The sequence below is a fragment of the Meleagris gallopavo genome, chromosome 17, assembly GCF_905368555.1.
Source record: "Meleagris gallopavo chromosome 17, MGAL_WU_HG_1.1, whole genome shotgun sequence".
In the NCBI taxonomy this organism is placed as follows: Eukaryota; Metazoa; Chordata; class Aves; order Galliformes; family Phasianidae; genus Meleagris; species Meleagris gallopavo.
The window spans coordinates 5,293,783-5,308,128 of record NC_139420.1 but is presented as its reverse complement, the minus strand read 5'-3'; the positions used below and the strand labels follow the sequence as shown (position 1 = coordinate 5,308,128).

General features: G+C 43.6%; 1 protein-coding gene across 1 annotated transcript; it reads right to left on the bottom strand.

Moving 5' to 3' along the window:
- Positions 1–923: 923 nt before the first annotated feature.
- VPS37B (VPS37B subunit of ESCRT-I) lies at positions 924–14,045 on the bottom strand. The gene is made up of 4 exons (XM_085238428.1): positions 13,831–14,045; positions 6,960–7,131; positions 6,244–6,326; positions 924–5,112 (listed from the first exon to the last, which is right to left on the bottom strand). Exons 1-4 carry the CDS (start codon positions 13,933–13,935, stop codon positions 4,621–4,623), a joined length of 852 nt encoding a protein of 283 aa, XP_085094554.1. The 5' UTR covers positions 13,936–14,045; the 3' UTR covers positions 924–4,620.
- Between the last annotated feature and the right edge of the window lie 301 nt (positions 14,046–14,346).

Genomic DNA, 14,346 nt, shown 5'->3' with positions numbered 1-14,346 from the left:
AAGAGGAGGACACAAGATGTGAAGTACTGCCCATGTACCCAACACCACACAGCTTGCACATCTGTGCCATTCTGTTTAGTTACCTGTGACACAGCTGGGTCCCTCCAGGATCACGGCACGCTGTGTGTCTTCTCCTCTGGGGAAGGAACGATCCCATCTGAAGCCCGGCCTCAGCACAGGCACTTCCTGAAGCTCGGGGTGCACCTCCCAGCCCCACATCACAGGGGCTGCTGTGAATTCTTCGAAGAGCTGTGAAGGAGCTGCGGCTTTTACATAACAGCACCTCCTCCCCTCGCCCACCCGACTGAGTCAGCACGGTTTGCTCTATCTGTCGTTTCCTATTTCGGTGTTAGCAGAAGGTTAGCAAGTCTCAGCAGCCACCACAAATGGAACACATCAAGAAAAACATTTTTAAAGGGATTTTCTTCCACCTATTAACATCAGTTATTCTGCAGAAGGGCTTCTATTTTACACCGCTATTCAAGTGACAGATATTACATCATGTTCTTTCTGCCATCTGACTCATATTCCTAAATAACTCTGGTTGACTCATTTCTCCTAACTTGACTTGGCTGAATTCTTTTTCCTCCATTAACAAAAGAAAAGCAGGCTTCCCCCTTTTCCCAGAGCAAGAATTTAGATGCTTCCATTCTAGGTAATGGCAGGAGAAAAAAAAAGATTCCAACTTTGCTTTGACTGAGATGCACAGAATCTGAGTATACCTGTCCATCATCAGTGACACACCAAGTGGACTCACTGTAACCAACTGATGAGAACACGAGCACTGGATTTGTTATGAAGTTATTTTCCTGCTAATTTAAGTTCCGCGTTCACCTACTACTGTTATCTTGCTAAAACACACATCATTAGTATTAAAAAACATGGGTCTGCATGATTAAATGAAGCCACAATGGAGCGTGACACCAAGAGAGATACGATGTTTTATTTAAAATCAGACCACAGTAGATTACAGAAAGACTTATTATGCAAACAAATCCACTGTACATTTCACAACTCGCCAGGCATATAAAATTGCCCCCATATTCGACTGTCCAGGATTACACAGAGGAACTGCTCAGGTGCAGGACAACTCTGCCTCCTCTGAACTCAACGTTTGCCAAGTATCTCCAAATTGTCTATGTGAGCACTACTTCATTCCAGTTTGAGAGGGCAAAGAAGTCCAAAAGAGGCGGAGGCTGAGGTTGTGGACATGGGGGCACTCAGCCACCCATGAGCGACTGTGCCCAGGGCCCAGCCTCCTGGAACCACACAGCTCTTATCCTAAACAGTCCCTCCAGGGTCAGTGGCACAAAAATGACCGACGTGGATCAGCTCAGTCAGACCCAACGTCCAAGGGACAGCGCAGAAGTGCAGAGAACTCATCCTGGAGTTTGAGCCCTTCAATGCTGATCATTTTCAAAAAAACCCCAAAACACACACCCCCCTCCCAAAAAAAACAACCAAAAACCCAACAAACAAACCAACAACCCTATCTGCATATAATTGAATTAGTCATAACTTAGAAAATCTGCATACAAAAAGACTGGCAAAAGTAATGCCATCCAAACAGAGCATTTTCAATGCTACCAACACTCTAAAGCCGTGTTACACATCATGTTTAAAAGATTTTTCTCCACTCCAATTGCTTTGGGGAAGTATATGCTATTTGCAGCAGACATTAAGAATCCTCGAGACAACATAATATATATTTTGGCAAGCATACTGAGCCAGCCCCCCCCCCCACTCTCTGCTTGCCTATGGCATTATAATCTATCTTATCAACAGTGCAAATTAGTACAGTCCTAAACATCCTAGCCATAGCAGATTTGATTAGCTCTAACAGAAGGAGAAGCTGTCAAAGGGCAACAGTTTAAACCACTGACACACTTCTTGCCCGACTCATTCACATTAGTGTTTCTGAAAGGGTTTAAACAGCTTTCCACAATCATTTTTCTCCTATACCCTTAAACATCACCAGCAGTCAAGTATATATGTACAGTTTGTGCGCATCCACACGCAATTAATGGCAAAACATTTTCTGTGAGCAGCTGGATTTCAGTTATGGGATTGCTATAACTGAAACATCACATTAGTTATATCACCTATGTTCAAACTAACCCATCAGTGAAGGCAACTATAAGCTTACAAATAGCAGATACAGTTTTTTCCTAAAGTACAAGGGTGAGAGTTTTGTAGAAGAAAGTGCTCTTGAAGAGCCCTTAAATCAGTTAAGCAATGGCTATTCAAATGATAAAATATCCTAGTATTACAATCACAGGTAGTGATCCTAAGGCACATCAGCCACATGCATACGCAACAGTGCATTGTTTTGCCCTCCGACAGAAAAACTGCATTAACTTCGTCTGTATTTAGTTAGCACAAGAGTTTGTTTTTAGATAAAGTATCCCTGAAAGGTCTCGTTATCACAAAAGTTACCAAAAGACAGAAAATTTAACACGTAGTAAAAATATTTTTGAACTACTAACACCAATAAAGTTAGGTACACAAAATGCAGTGCAAAATCAGAGTACACTTACCTATCACCTCTGTGACTTCTGAGGATCTGCAACTCTCAGAAAAAAAGTTGGCACTGGATAAGTGTAAAATATACCTGGCTGATTTTATTAAATGCTAGCAAAACTGATAGGAGAGTGTTGTAGAGTTGGTGTAGCAGGCTCCATGTATGGATTTCTGTACTCAGTCACCACCCCAGGAGCTCCCAGCCACCTTTCTTCTTCCTAGGACACAAATCCTTTCTACAGCAGATTTATGTTTAGCACTCAGACACAACAGTTGCCATCCAAATACCAGCACTAACAGCACAGCAAAATTGTTTTGAAACGTGTCATAATTAACCATGCTTACACAAAGCTTCAATGATAAAATAATACCAAGAAAAGAAGATATTACACTATTTAAAAAAACACGTCTTGTACCATCACTAGATTACAGAGAAAACACACTTTGCAAACAAATCCAATGCACGTTGCTTCACAAACTCCCCCATCTACAGAAACTTTCCAGATCTACACTGGGGAATGGGTTTAGATGCCAGTAACAGTGACCAGCCTTCTGCCCTTTGTCATCAGAAGGCAAAGCAAGCCAAACAACTGTATTTTCGGAACAGACAGCTTCCTGTTATGAGATTAATTTCAGATTAGTACTTGCTTGCAACCACCACACTCCAGGGGAAATAATTAAGGGACAATCTAGGGCCTCACATAAAGAAAAACAAGATCAGATGTTCTATTTTGACTGAAGCTGTTTGTAGTACAGTCTTCCAAACTATGCAGCGTATTCCAGGACAATGATAAGAAAGTGTTTTAACTAACAGAGAAGATATATGACAAATTCTGGATGATGCCTTTCTTAAACTGCCAATGAAGTAGTCGAAAGTTTTTTTTGCAGAAGTGACAGTTAATTTGTGGTCATATTCTGCATGAGCAGCAAGTGTTGAGATTTGCCTCCCCTACTGCAGGATTCAATTACCAGCACGCACCTGCACCTTAGGCTTCAAGAGTCATACCGAGAATGAAACGTCCTGCCAAAGGAAGCCGCCCCCTCTGGTGGCATAAAAAGCCAAGAACAGATTATATAAGAGGCAAATAGCAACCACAGAACTCAAAAACCTTCTGTTTTGACTTCTCACAGAGAAATATTAACTGCAAATTCCAAATAGATAAGCGTGCCAAGAACTGCACAATGAAATTGTGGGGAATTACATGATATGAAAATCCAATACTTAATTAAGAAAATACCCTGCCTAGATTCCTGGAATCACATGATATCAAAAGCTAAGCACCAGTTTAAATTAAAAGAACAAAACAATCACTTCTGTATGCAGGGTATGGAAGAGGAAAAAAAAACAACTGTAAGAAAGTCTTAGTAGGTAAAGAAATAAAAATACCTGTTAAAGTCTCTCTGAACTCTGAACTGGTTGTACAATTTAGTTAAATTTTAAGAGACCAGGACTCTCAGGATATCAGCTATTTAGGAACGGGAAGAGCGTGGACTTTTATTGTGAAAAGTCTAAGGTAACAACTGAAATGTAGAAACAAAACTCTTGTAACTTTCAATATTTAAAAAGAACTTTATCCGACAACATTTCACCTCAGTGAGCTGGCTGTGCACCTGGCCAGAACTGCCACAGTCTGGGTGCACTGCAAAAGCTGCTATTGAGGTCCATTAAAACTCTTCACCCAGGATTCAGATATGGCTGTTACCATACAAACACTGGCACTGACAGAGAATTCTTTAGGGAGACAAATAGCTCCTGGTTTGCCACATGCATACCCAGTTGCAATGGGAACACACCAGAACAGAACAGGACACTGATCTGCCATCACTAAAGAATTCAGAAAGATTTATAACCTCAGGAAATCCACTGTGCACTCTTGCACATCTAGCCCTTACCACCTTCCTAGAAAATCCTCGTTGTCACTGATATTTGAAAACAATAATATCTACTAGACACAATTTCAGACCTCTGTGCCAGAGCTCAAATTTTATACTCCATTGTGCAAAAAAAATAGAGGCTTTCCACTGCCTACATTAAGTCTCTGACAGGGGGAGAAAAAGGAACAATAAGCACCAATACGTAAGTCAGGCGCACCAAAATATTCACTGAAGGATGAAACCAGGATGTGGTGGAAAGCGAGGCGGTCTTTGGGGAAGAGCTGGAGGATACTGTGGTACAAACTGAGATGGGCAGCCTGGCTGTGGCACCTGACTCGCGGCCTGAGCTCCAGCTCGAGGTGGGAGAGGAGGATACGGAGCACCTGGATAAGAAACAGCTGGTCCTGAACTGGCAGCCGCAGTAAACGGAGTAGGAAAGCGTCCTGCTGGGATGGAAGGTGGAGGGGGAGGTATTCGTCGGGGTGCAGCTGAAGGAGGAGGGTTTGCATCCGAAGTGTAGGAATCTTGAGGTGCTGGTGTTGTGTCGGCTGCCCGCGGCTGAGGCTGCGCCGGCGGAAGTCTCTGTCCCTTCAGCACCATCTCTTGGAGCTTCTCAATTTTCACCCGCCGCAGGTGAGCCAGCTTTCGCTTGCTCTGGTACTCATCAATGAAGGAATCCAGTGGGATTTCACCATCAAGAAATCTTTCCGCCATATTCTGTCAAATATGGAATAACCTCTTAGAAAACAGCACATTCCAAGACAATCTAAAGAGCTTGCAGCCTAAAAATAACCTTCTGCCTCTGATTTTCCATTTGCACGCGCACAACGATGAGCATGCTAAGAATTGTGAGCAGAATTTTGAAGCAGTTATTACTCAGATGCACTGGGAGCTAAATACCAGTTTTACTGAAATTTATGCAGAAGTAACAGCAGTACGAACATCTGAATTTAGCTCTGATCATTCCCTTGATCATCAGAGACAGGACTGAATCGAGTGCAACAGCTTTCCGGGTTGCCAGCAAAGCTGAATCACAGTTTAGAACTGCCTGCAATGCCAACAGAAGCATGGAGAACTCAGCACAGGGAGGCAGATTATTGCTAAGGCAGGTTTAAGACTCATGCTTACTTGCAGCAAAGCAAACCTCTGGGTAAATGATGCTCTAATAATGAAAAGACGTGACCACACATATAATCATGAAATTCAACTTGTCCTGGGAACATCTTTTTGTAATCACAACTCAGGGCCAAAAAGATCTTTTCCCCTGATGCTATGTAGTTATAGAGAATGTCCTACAGGCAGATCTGCAAACAAAACTAATCACTTCCACTGCTCTAAAAATAAACCACCCATCAAGCACTCAAATCCCAGCAAGCAGTGACCACTGGCATCTAGACAGATACGCTGAAATCACAATGGAATATTCCACCAGAACTGCTGCAAAGTCAGCCCTCTCATCCTACAAACCATTACAGGCACAGTCTTTCATTAGGTTACTAATTGACATTTGTAATGGATCAATACATACACCAGGCAGACACCATTAAAAAGATTTCCACATTCATTCGTTATTAGTTTGAAGGCAATGCCAAGGAACTAAGAGGGTTTAGCTTTCATTGCTGAAAAACAGCATCTTCTTAAACTTCAAAGAGCTCAAGAGCAAAAAATTACTCAGAGAAATCTCACTGAAATCAAATGACTGTTAATGACATTCAAAGCAAAGACCAGATCATATTTTCAAAAACATCCCTTTAGATTATTACGTGTTCAATGGCGTGCTTCAGCTGCGTACACCCAAAGTCTTCACTAATGGTTAGAAAGACCTGAAATGTACTGTCCTTTCCTTACCTCTGTGTCTTCCTCAATCTTAGCCCCCTCGGTCTGAAGGAGCGCTAGCAGTGTCTCCAGTGAGGCATTACTGGATTGTCTGTCTGCAATGGCATGAAAAGAAGAATAAATGACAGCTGCTTGTATGTGACTTCTAAATGAAGCTATAAAGTGTCAGCAAGCACAGAAATTGTCTGTGGTGTGTATGTACAAACAGTATACTCTACTGTTTTAGTTGGGGTGATCTACAGTGAGAAAATACATGTAAGTAGTTTAAGAATATAGGCACAGTGCTACAAAGCTGCGATTTAATTCTAATTTTATAGAATTCTAATTTCACAATAACGAAAGAAATCACTTTCAGAAGTGCAGTATCAGATGCACAATACTTCATAATTCCGTATGGAATGAGAACATTAAACACAAGAATGTTTGCTTTATGACTAATCACAGAGAATTCAAATTGTGTTTTGCTTTTAAACAAGGTGGACAAATTCAGTTGTTTAGACAACAACAGCTAGGTAACCACAGCAGGAACAGAAAGAATCCACAGCGTGTTTCTGGGTGTAACAGATACTTAGCAATGATCCAGCTCCGAGCTTTGTGAGAATGACATTTCATTTGTTACCCTAACTTATAAAGCTAAAAATGAGAGCATGCAAAAATAACAAAGCACACAACAGCTTTTAGATTCACTTATAGAACAGCCAATCATCATAATCAACAGAAAATGTTACCTAATTTTGTTTTCTTTATCTGGTATGCTTCAAAAAGGACTTGCAGCTCTTGATATTTTTGAGTCAAAGTTGCTTTCAAAGACTCCAACTTTGGCTGGTACAGAAGATTGCCTTCTGCCAGGCTGCGGTTGCTGGCGAGTGTCATGTCCTTGCTGTGCTGAACATTTTGGGCCTGCAAGAAGAAAGGTGCATGAAATGACAGTGCAAACATTAAGTAGCATTAATGGTTATGTAGACAACTGCAGAATTTCAAAATATGAACGGCAGAAATAAGCAATTTGTGAAGTCAGCATTACTGTATTGAACCTGAAATGATGCTTTTGGACTTCTTGTAGTTTGCTCATACCTACGCATGCTCACAATTTCATCAAGGCAGCCTTCATGAGCTTTGGGAAAGTCAGGTTTGGAGAAGTCTGCCCTGGATGTCTCATTAGATTCATTAAAAGATTCAGACAGAAAAAAAAAACCAACAAAAACAGGGAATAAAAAGCAAGGGATCCAATTTCAGTCTGACTCAACAAGTGGGACAACTTTCCCATGGCACAACAGACAGATTCTGTTAATCCACCCTCAAGATCAATGACATGTTTGGTGCACTTTTTGTGACCTCCTACATCAATACGCCCCTTGTACAGCATAGAACTGGAAAACACAGTGCCTTCCTCCTTTCACAGCCACGGGCTGATACAGGAGTGCCACACCTTTGAGAAAGAGGAAACCCGAACAAGCTATTGACAGCCCCTGAAAGTGAGAGGATCAGAACTCAGGTATTCTTGGCACTCTGGGCACTGGTAGGTGCAGCAGGTGAAAATACTACCCAAGTGTACAACCCTATCTTCAAAAGCACTTCCTTTAGGAACATTTATATGCCACTTTAATCTGCTAACTTCAAATTTGGCTTAGATACACCTTTGGCCCCAGATACTGCTCTTGAAATACGAAAGTTACACTTTCTTTTCCCCTGTTCTTGCAAAACAACTTTAAAAAAATCATAAAGGATAAAGGATAATACTGAGTCCTAAAGACTGCATCAATCAAAACACAATTCTGTTCCCAAGTTGCACAAATGGGAGAAACTGGCTTTGTAACACTGTTTTGTCTTCTCAGGATTCTCGCATCAAGCCTCAACAGCTTCCAATTCTGTGCTTGTCTCTAACTTGAACACTTTCCAAGAATAAAAGGAGAACTCTCTCTTCTCACTTTCAAATCCAATGCAAAATAATATGAATTAAACCGCTTGCTTTCGTGTGTTTGTTCCCACATGATCCAACTCTGCTAGACTCGCTTTTCAAAAGCTGAAGTCCCTGTTTTTACAATATTTTTCTAACTATTATGAATGGAACCAAAAAGCACACTATTTCACAGCTTAATGACTGACACCCAGCTTCTTACCAAACAACATCCCTACACCACGGGTTTTGTTACTGAGCTGCCTTCTGAACTGCCAAAGACTGCACTAAAAGATTAACGCCTTCTGACTCCGCTCCTCTTTCAGCTCTTTAATGAGCAAACAACTTCCTTCAAGCAACTCAGATTTGATCTGGTGATTGCATTTTCTCAGCTGGTAAGGTTGATGTTCTCATTTCAAAGCGGCTGTGCAGTCAGCCTGGGAGGACCAGTTTTATGGGTGGACTTTGATCTTTCTCTGGGATGACGATGACATTAGGTACATTTTTGCTGGAGGAAAAAAGGGTGGAATGAAAGATACACAAATCTATAAACGTTTCAAGTACAACTCCCAGGGAAAGGAAATTGCTCAAATCATTTGTTGTAAAAAAGAGAAGAAAGGCAGAGTAACAGAAGAAGCTTCCTGAAGTGAGATGAAGCTCAAGTAACTCTCATGCACCCTGACTGACGTCCTCGGTCAGCCTGTGAATGGCGAAACAAACACCCAGCTTTCTACAAGGACTTTCTGAAGGACTTCTACAGCATGATGAATCTGTAAAGACGAATAAATATCCTCATAACAGGATATATCTTGTAAATACATGGAACAACCAGTACTACGACAGCACTTGTAAAGACATATTTACCTGGCTTAATGGCAAACAAGCAAAGGTGAGCCAGCTAGGTGTAACAGTGAGCAATTCCCTCTGCTATCCCTTACCTACTGACATCGAACCCTCGTGGTCTATTGCATGTTTAGGTGGAAGCCTAATATAGGTTAGTTTAAAATAGAAGAAAAGTTGACATATTCTTAGTTTTCTTGAAATTACACAAGACTTAGTGACTCAAAGCTTTCCACAAGCTGCTAAGAAGGGCACACTTTTCTGCAGAAGTTGATCAAAAACAGGATTCACACGTCATGATCAGGTGTCCTCACTTCAGCATTGGACTCTGTGTCACATTTCTTTTCTAAAAAAAATGGACCTTTGAACAGATGAGACACTTGTATAGAATCTTGCTTAAAACTGTGAGAAGAAGCAAGCCTTCAATCACAAGGCAAACCAAACAACTTATTTCCAAAGCAAAGGTGAAGACTCACTCATTTGTATGGGACGTTTGAATGCTTCACCTCATGGCAAGAAGTTTGAAGTTTGTGGAGGGATGAAATTCTGTTCCTAACAAGTAGAACAAACCAATGCAACCTGAATACAATCATATTTTTTTAAAAACAGAATCATATCTGGCATGGATGAGAATTCAGTTTAAAGATCTTTCCTGCAAATGTTCCGCCACACTTAGGAGTAAATTCAAGGAATCTGAAAAGCAAATACTTAACCTAAAAAGCCCTAAAGAAAAACTTTCAAAGAGCGGACAGACTCAAAAACCAACAAACACACAGTTACAAAATAACATGAGCATCAAAGGAGCAGTGCAGCATGATCAGCCCATTAAGATCATCAGTGAGGCACAACGAAAGTCCTCTGCATCGCCTCACAGCTTTCACGAGCCCAGGGCAACAGCTGCAACCAGAGAGGCAAGGAATAAATCCAACCTGAGTTATTTTGCTGTCAGACCTGTTGTGTGACAAAAAATGTGATACAGAAGGGAATTGCTGCACTGCATCGAATGTTCACCTGCCCAACGGAAGCAGCAAGCAAACAGCACACAACCAGCGGAATTGCTAACGAGACTTTGAGGTCTTGAGCACTTCAGCAAGCAGGAAACCTTGATCTTCAACAGATGAAAAATACCAGTCAGAATCACAAGACATAACGAGACAGGATGATGGCACTACTCTTTTTTTTTTTTTTCTTTTTTTTTTTTTTTTTTTTCCTTTTTACTGTAGAGGTCTCCTCATCAATCCTGAATGGGGCAAACAGGGCAGATGGATTGAGTGGAGCACTCTGAGACCAAACTGCATGCACAGGAAGGTTAACAGAGCCAAATTCTGGGCTTCTGCAGCCCCTTCTAATCTTCAAATGCTTAAAAAGTGCCCAAGTCACCTGCTGATACTTTCAAAAAGAAGTCTCTTAAGGAGCTACAAATTAAAAAACAACAACAACAACAAACACCCAAACAAACTATCAAACTGTTCCATTTTGATTGCTTTATAGATAGCAGACATCCACGCTTTCGTTTCAGGTTTCTCTGGTCTTTTTCCAGCCTTTATCATTCCCACATTCTTTCTTTCATTTTTTAGGGACAAAGCTTGCTGTCACACTGCAGAAGTGCAACTGTGCACATTTGGAGAGACAATTTAAACCCTGAAATAGGAGCTAACAGGTGCAGGGGGGAGAATAAAGACTTCTGGTATAGAAAATGTATGAGAGCTTTTCATCAAATGCTGGTATACTGAATGATAATACAGCTCCTAACGGCATCAGCTTGGTAAAATATTGATACATAAACCAAAGTAATTAGATTTCCTAAATTTAGGTCTCCCACTTACGTACGCACTGGTTTTAAAAACGAGGAAATAAAGGTTAAGAGGCGAGTTTCAATTCCTCGGTGTTTGCTCCGAGGAAAGCGCTGCACAGAGCCACAATCGGTGCCTTTACACACAGGCAGGTTATCATCAGATGCTTTGCTGGAATACAGAACGCAGTCATTGTCACCATGTCTAAACCCTAACTCTGCAGCTAAATTTCACGTTTGGCAAACAAGAACACAACCACTTACACCATGTGGTTTTAGGGCAGGATGAGGAATCCGGGCACGCGTTCACAGTTTGAACTTAGACTTTCTGCACTGCCCCTGCTTCTTTAAACAGTTTTTGAAAATAGGATAACACTGAAAACCCCTCCTGTGCTTGCCAGTGTACTTCGAAATGCTGGAGCAAGAGGAAGGCAATACATTTTTTGATGACTCCATTTCACATAATTAAGGTCTTGAAAAGCAAACAACTTTTGGCAGCGGAACTCGAGCATGCAGTAACACAATGCTGCACTGTTCCTAAAGCAACGTTCCAGCACAGGTCAAGAGAAAACCAATTCTCACCACAGAAATTCATCGAGGCACCACGAGTATCACATCACAAACTTGCTGAGACTGATTTTTATGAACAATGTGCTTTTATTTCGTGAAGATGAATCCTGTCAATGTACAACAGAGATTAAGCTCAAAGGATTATCACAAAAACTCCTCCGTTTTAAAAGCCTGGGAGTACCAGACAATTGGCTTCCTTCCTCTTTCCAATAGACAAGATGTTCCTTGTTCAGGAGCTGGAAGCCCAGAGGCTTCAAAAACAACCTTAGAGACAGAAAAAGCAGCTAAGCTCTTTGATGCGCTGTTTTCACATACCTGGGGCTATGGTGCACAGGACACTGTACAGACATATTACCCCAGTGAAATATATATGTGTGCACAGCCACACAGATTTTATATATAGAGATAGATATGTGCATACACCCCCGTGATGACACATACAAATACTGCTCAAGTGCTGCACACTCCCTTTAGGGCTGGGAAAGAGCCTATTTTTAGCTATTAGCAAGAAAGCCAAGTGATTTTCCAAATCCTCCTCTTTGTGAACAAAACATTAGTTTTTTGAGCTGGGTTTCCCTTGCAACAAGGAGTACAAAGGTTTCTTCCATTACGAAATAATCAGCTTTCTCCAATTTTGCCACCGAAAATACAAGTGACCTCAAAGGAGTGACTCAGGAGTCACGATTTAGTTAGTGTGCCCCAATTAAGTTATCAATTTAAGGACTTTGGAACAACCCTATGACAAAGGTACATACAGACCGAAAACGAGATTTCTACACAAGCAGCAGTGAAATCAGCACAGTTCCTCCTTAATGCTCAGGATTTCCCTCTCCCTCTTCCTGCTGCATACTTCACGTGCAAAATTGGAACTCAGCAGCACAAAGCCAAGGAGCAAAAACTTCAACGAAGGCAAAAACAGAATGAGGATGAAGCATTCAAGAATGGCCACTTCCAAGATGGACAAACACTTCTGAATTGGACAGGCTCTACTAAAAGCCTCCGTGCACAATAAAAGAGGATTACAGCAGACAGTAATGTCGCTGTATTTCCACACAGCTCAAATACCTTCAAACCTAGCCACACTTTCCAAACACCACAAAATATTCCCTCAGGCCCAGGGAACTTTACTCTACAATTTAAAAGCCTTCTGCTGCCAACTAAAGAGGAAAGCTGGAGGGTCACATTGTGAATATGCTCTAATTCTGCAGTAAGAGAGAATCTTTGTACTGAGGTTATGAGTCTGTTGCTGCTTCTGATCTAATCTGAAGCACGTATTGACAAAAAACAAGCAGACTGCTGAGCGAGGCCATCTACCAGTATACCTGGACAGAGATTACATGAAATCAGTGATACTGCACCCAGCTAAAGCCACATCTGCGCTGAGCTAAAGCCCATTACAACTTGCTGACTTTCCCTAAATATTTTGTTTTTACACAGAAAGGTTCTCCTGCCTCCCAATAACCCACCAGCATCGCTAAGGTCTTTCCACGCTTTACTCTTTTACAGCAGTATCAGTTTCTTCAACAGTTTCTTAAGTTTTCATATAAGCCTCTATTCTGAGAAGCCGTTACACTCAGCTTCAATGCACAAATCTATTTACACAAAGGGCAGAAGATGGACAGCACAGCGAGAACATCCCTGGGTCACCTTCCTGCCCCAGCCCAACCCTGCAGGGCCGCCCCACCTGTGACTCCTCAGCAGTTTGCTTGGAGGTCACCCAGAACAATTTCCTTGGAAGCACCAAAAGGGTTACAGCTCCAAGAATTTTTCACTGTGACTTCTTTACATTAAAACAAAAGGAATAAATACAAGAGCCAGAGAAACAGAGAACATTTCTTTCAAAACCTTCACGTAAGCTGCTTCATATTTGCTGCTGGCCAATCTTTTAGGAATGTTTGCTGGGAGAGACCCCATCAACACAGTAATACAGTGTTCAGTGGCACACAGAAAAACCCATAAAGGAGGAAGGCAGCAGCACGAAGCACACGGGCTTCTATTTAACGTGAACAAGCGCAGCCCCAGACGCACGGCTCGGAGCCTGACACGCTGACAAAGACATTCCGAGAGCAGAGGAGCAGCAGCAGGCCGGGCAGCCCCGCACAGAGCCGCTCTTCTCACGGTCCGAGGGCTGGGACAGCCAGAACACCCTGACAGAACCCCTTCTGCTGTCCCAGGAGTGAAAAAAGGGCTGCATTAAACGGAGGAAACGGGAATAAACAGGAACAAAATAAGGAAGGAAATAAAAGAAAGGGCGGGAGGGGGGGGGAACCCAACAAGGGAAAAAAACGACAGGGAATAAACAGGGAAAAACCCGGTGCCACCCTCACTCCGGCGGTGGCTCCTCAGCAGCAGGCAGGCGCTGTCAGCCCCCCCCCCGGCCCGGCCGCCGCACAAAGGCCGGGAGGACGGAGGGGAGAATAGAGGAACGGGCGGCCGAGCCCCGGGGCGCCCCGAGGGCAAATCGCATCCCGACGGTGCGGCCGCGCAGCGCTCCACTCACCTCTTCCATCTCACGAGCCATGCCCTGCAGCCGCTCCTCATCGTCCAGCAGCGCGCTGAGCTCCTGCAGGCTCAGCCCCTCCAGCCGCCCCGCGTCCAGCGCCATGGCGGCGCGGCCCCGCTCCCGCCGACCGGAAGTGCCTCGGCCCCGCCGCCCCGGCCCCGCCGGGCACCGCCCTGGGCGCCCCCTGCCGGGGGGGCGGAGCGGCAGCGGGAGGGGAGGAGAAGGCCGGGCCGCGCCGCCGCGGGGGGGCGGCACCCAAAGGGCGGGAAGCGGGTCGGTGCGCCCGCGCAGCCCGGCCTTTGGCGCCGTGCGCGTTGTCCGGCTCGATCTTCGACGCCGTCGCGGTGCCGGCTGCGCCTGGTGTCGTGCGGTGCCTCCGCGCGGTGCCGCGGAGACGCGCTGGCGGTCGGTGGGCGCCCGAGTGGCAGCTGTGAGTGAGGAGGGAAATCGGTGTAACTGTTGAACTTGCGCTTCCTCCCCGGGCTGGGACGTGGTCACAGTGAAGCACAAAAG

Bases quoted from the DNA above. Each gene is read 5' to 3' on its own strand.
- VPS37B (XM_085238428.1), bottom strand. From the start codon at position 13,935: ATGGCGCTGGACGCGGGGCGGCTGGAGGGGCTGAGCCTGCAGGAGCTC. The intron at 7,132-13,830 runs GTGAGTGGAGCG...TTCTTCTTGCAG, and splicing joins TGGCTCGTGAGATGGAAGAG to GCCCAAAATGTTCAGCACAG. The intron at 6,327-6,959 runs GTAACATTTTCT...ATGCCATTGCAG, and splicing joins GATAAAGAAAACAAAATTAG to ACAGACAATCCAGTAATGCC.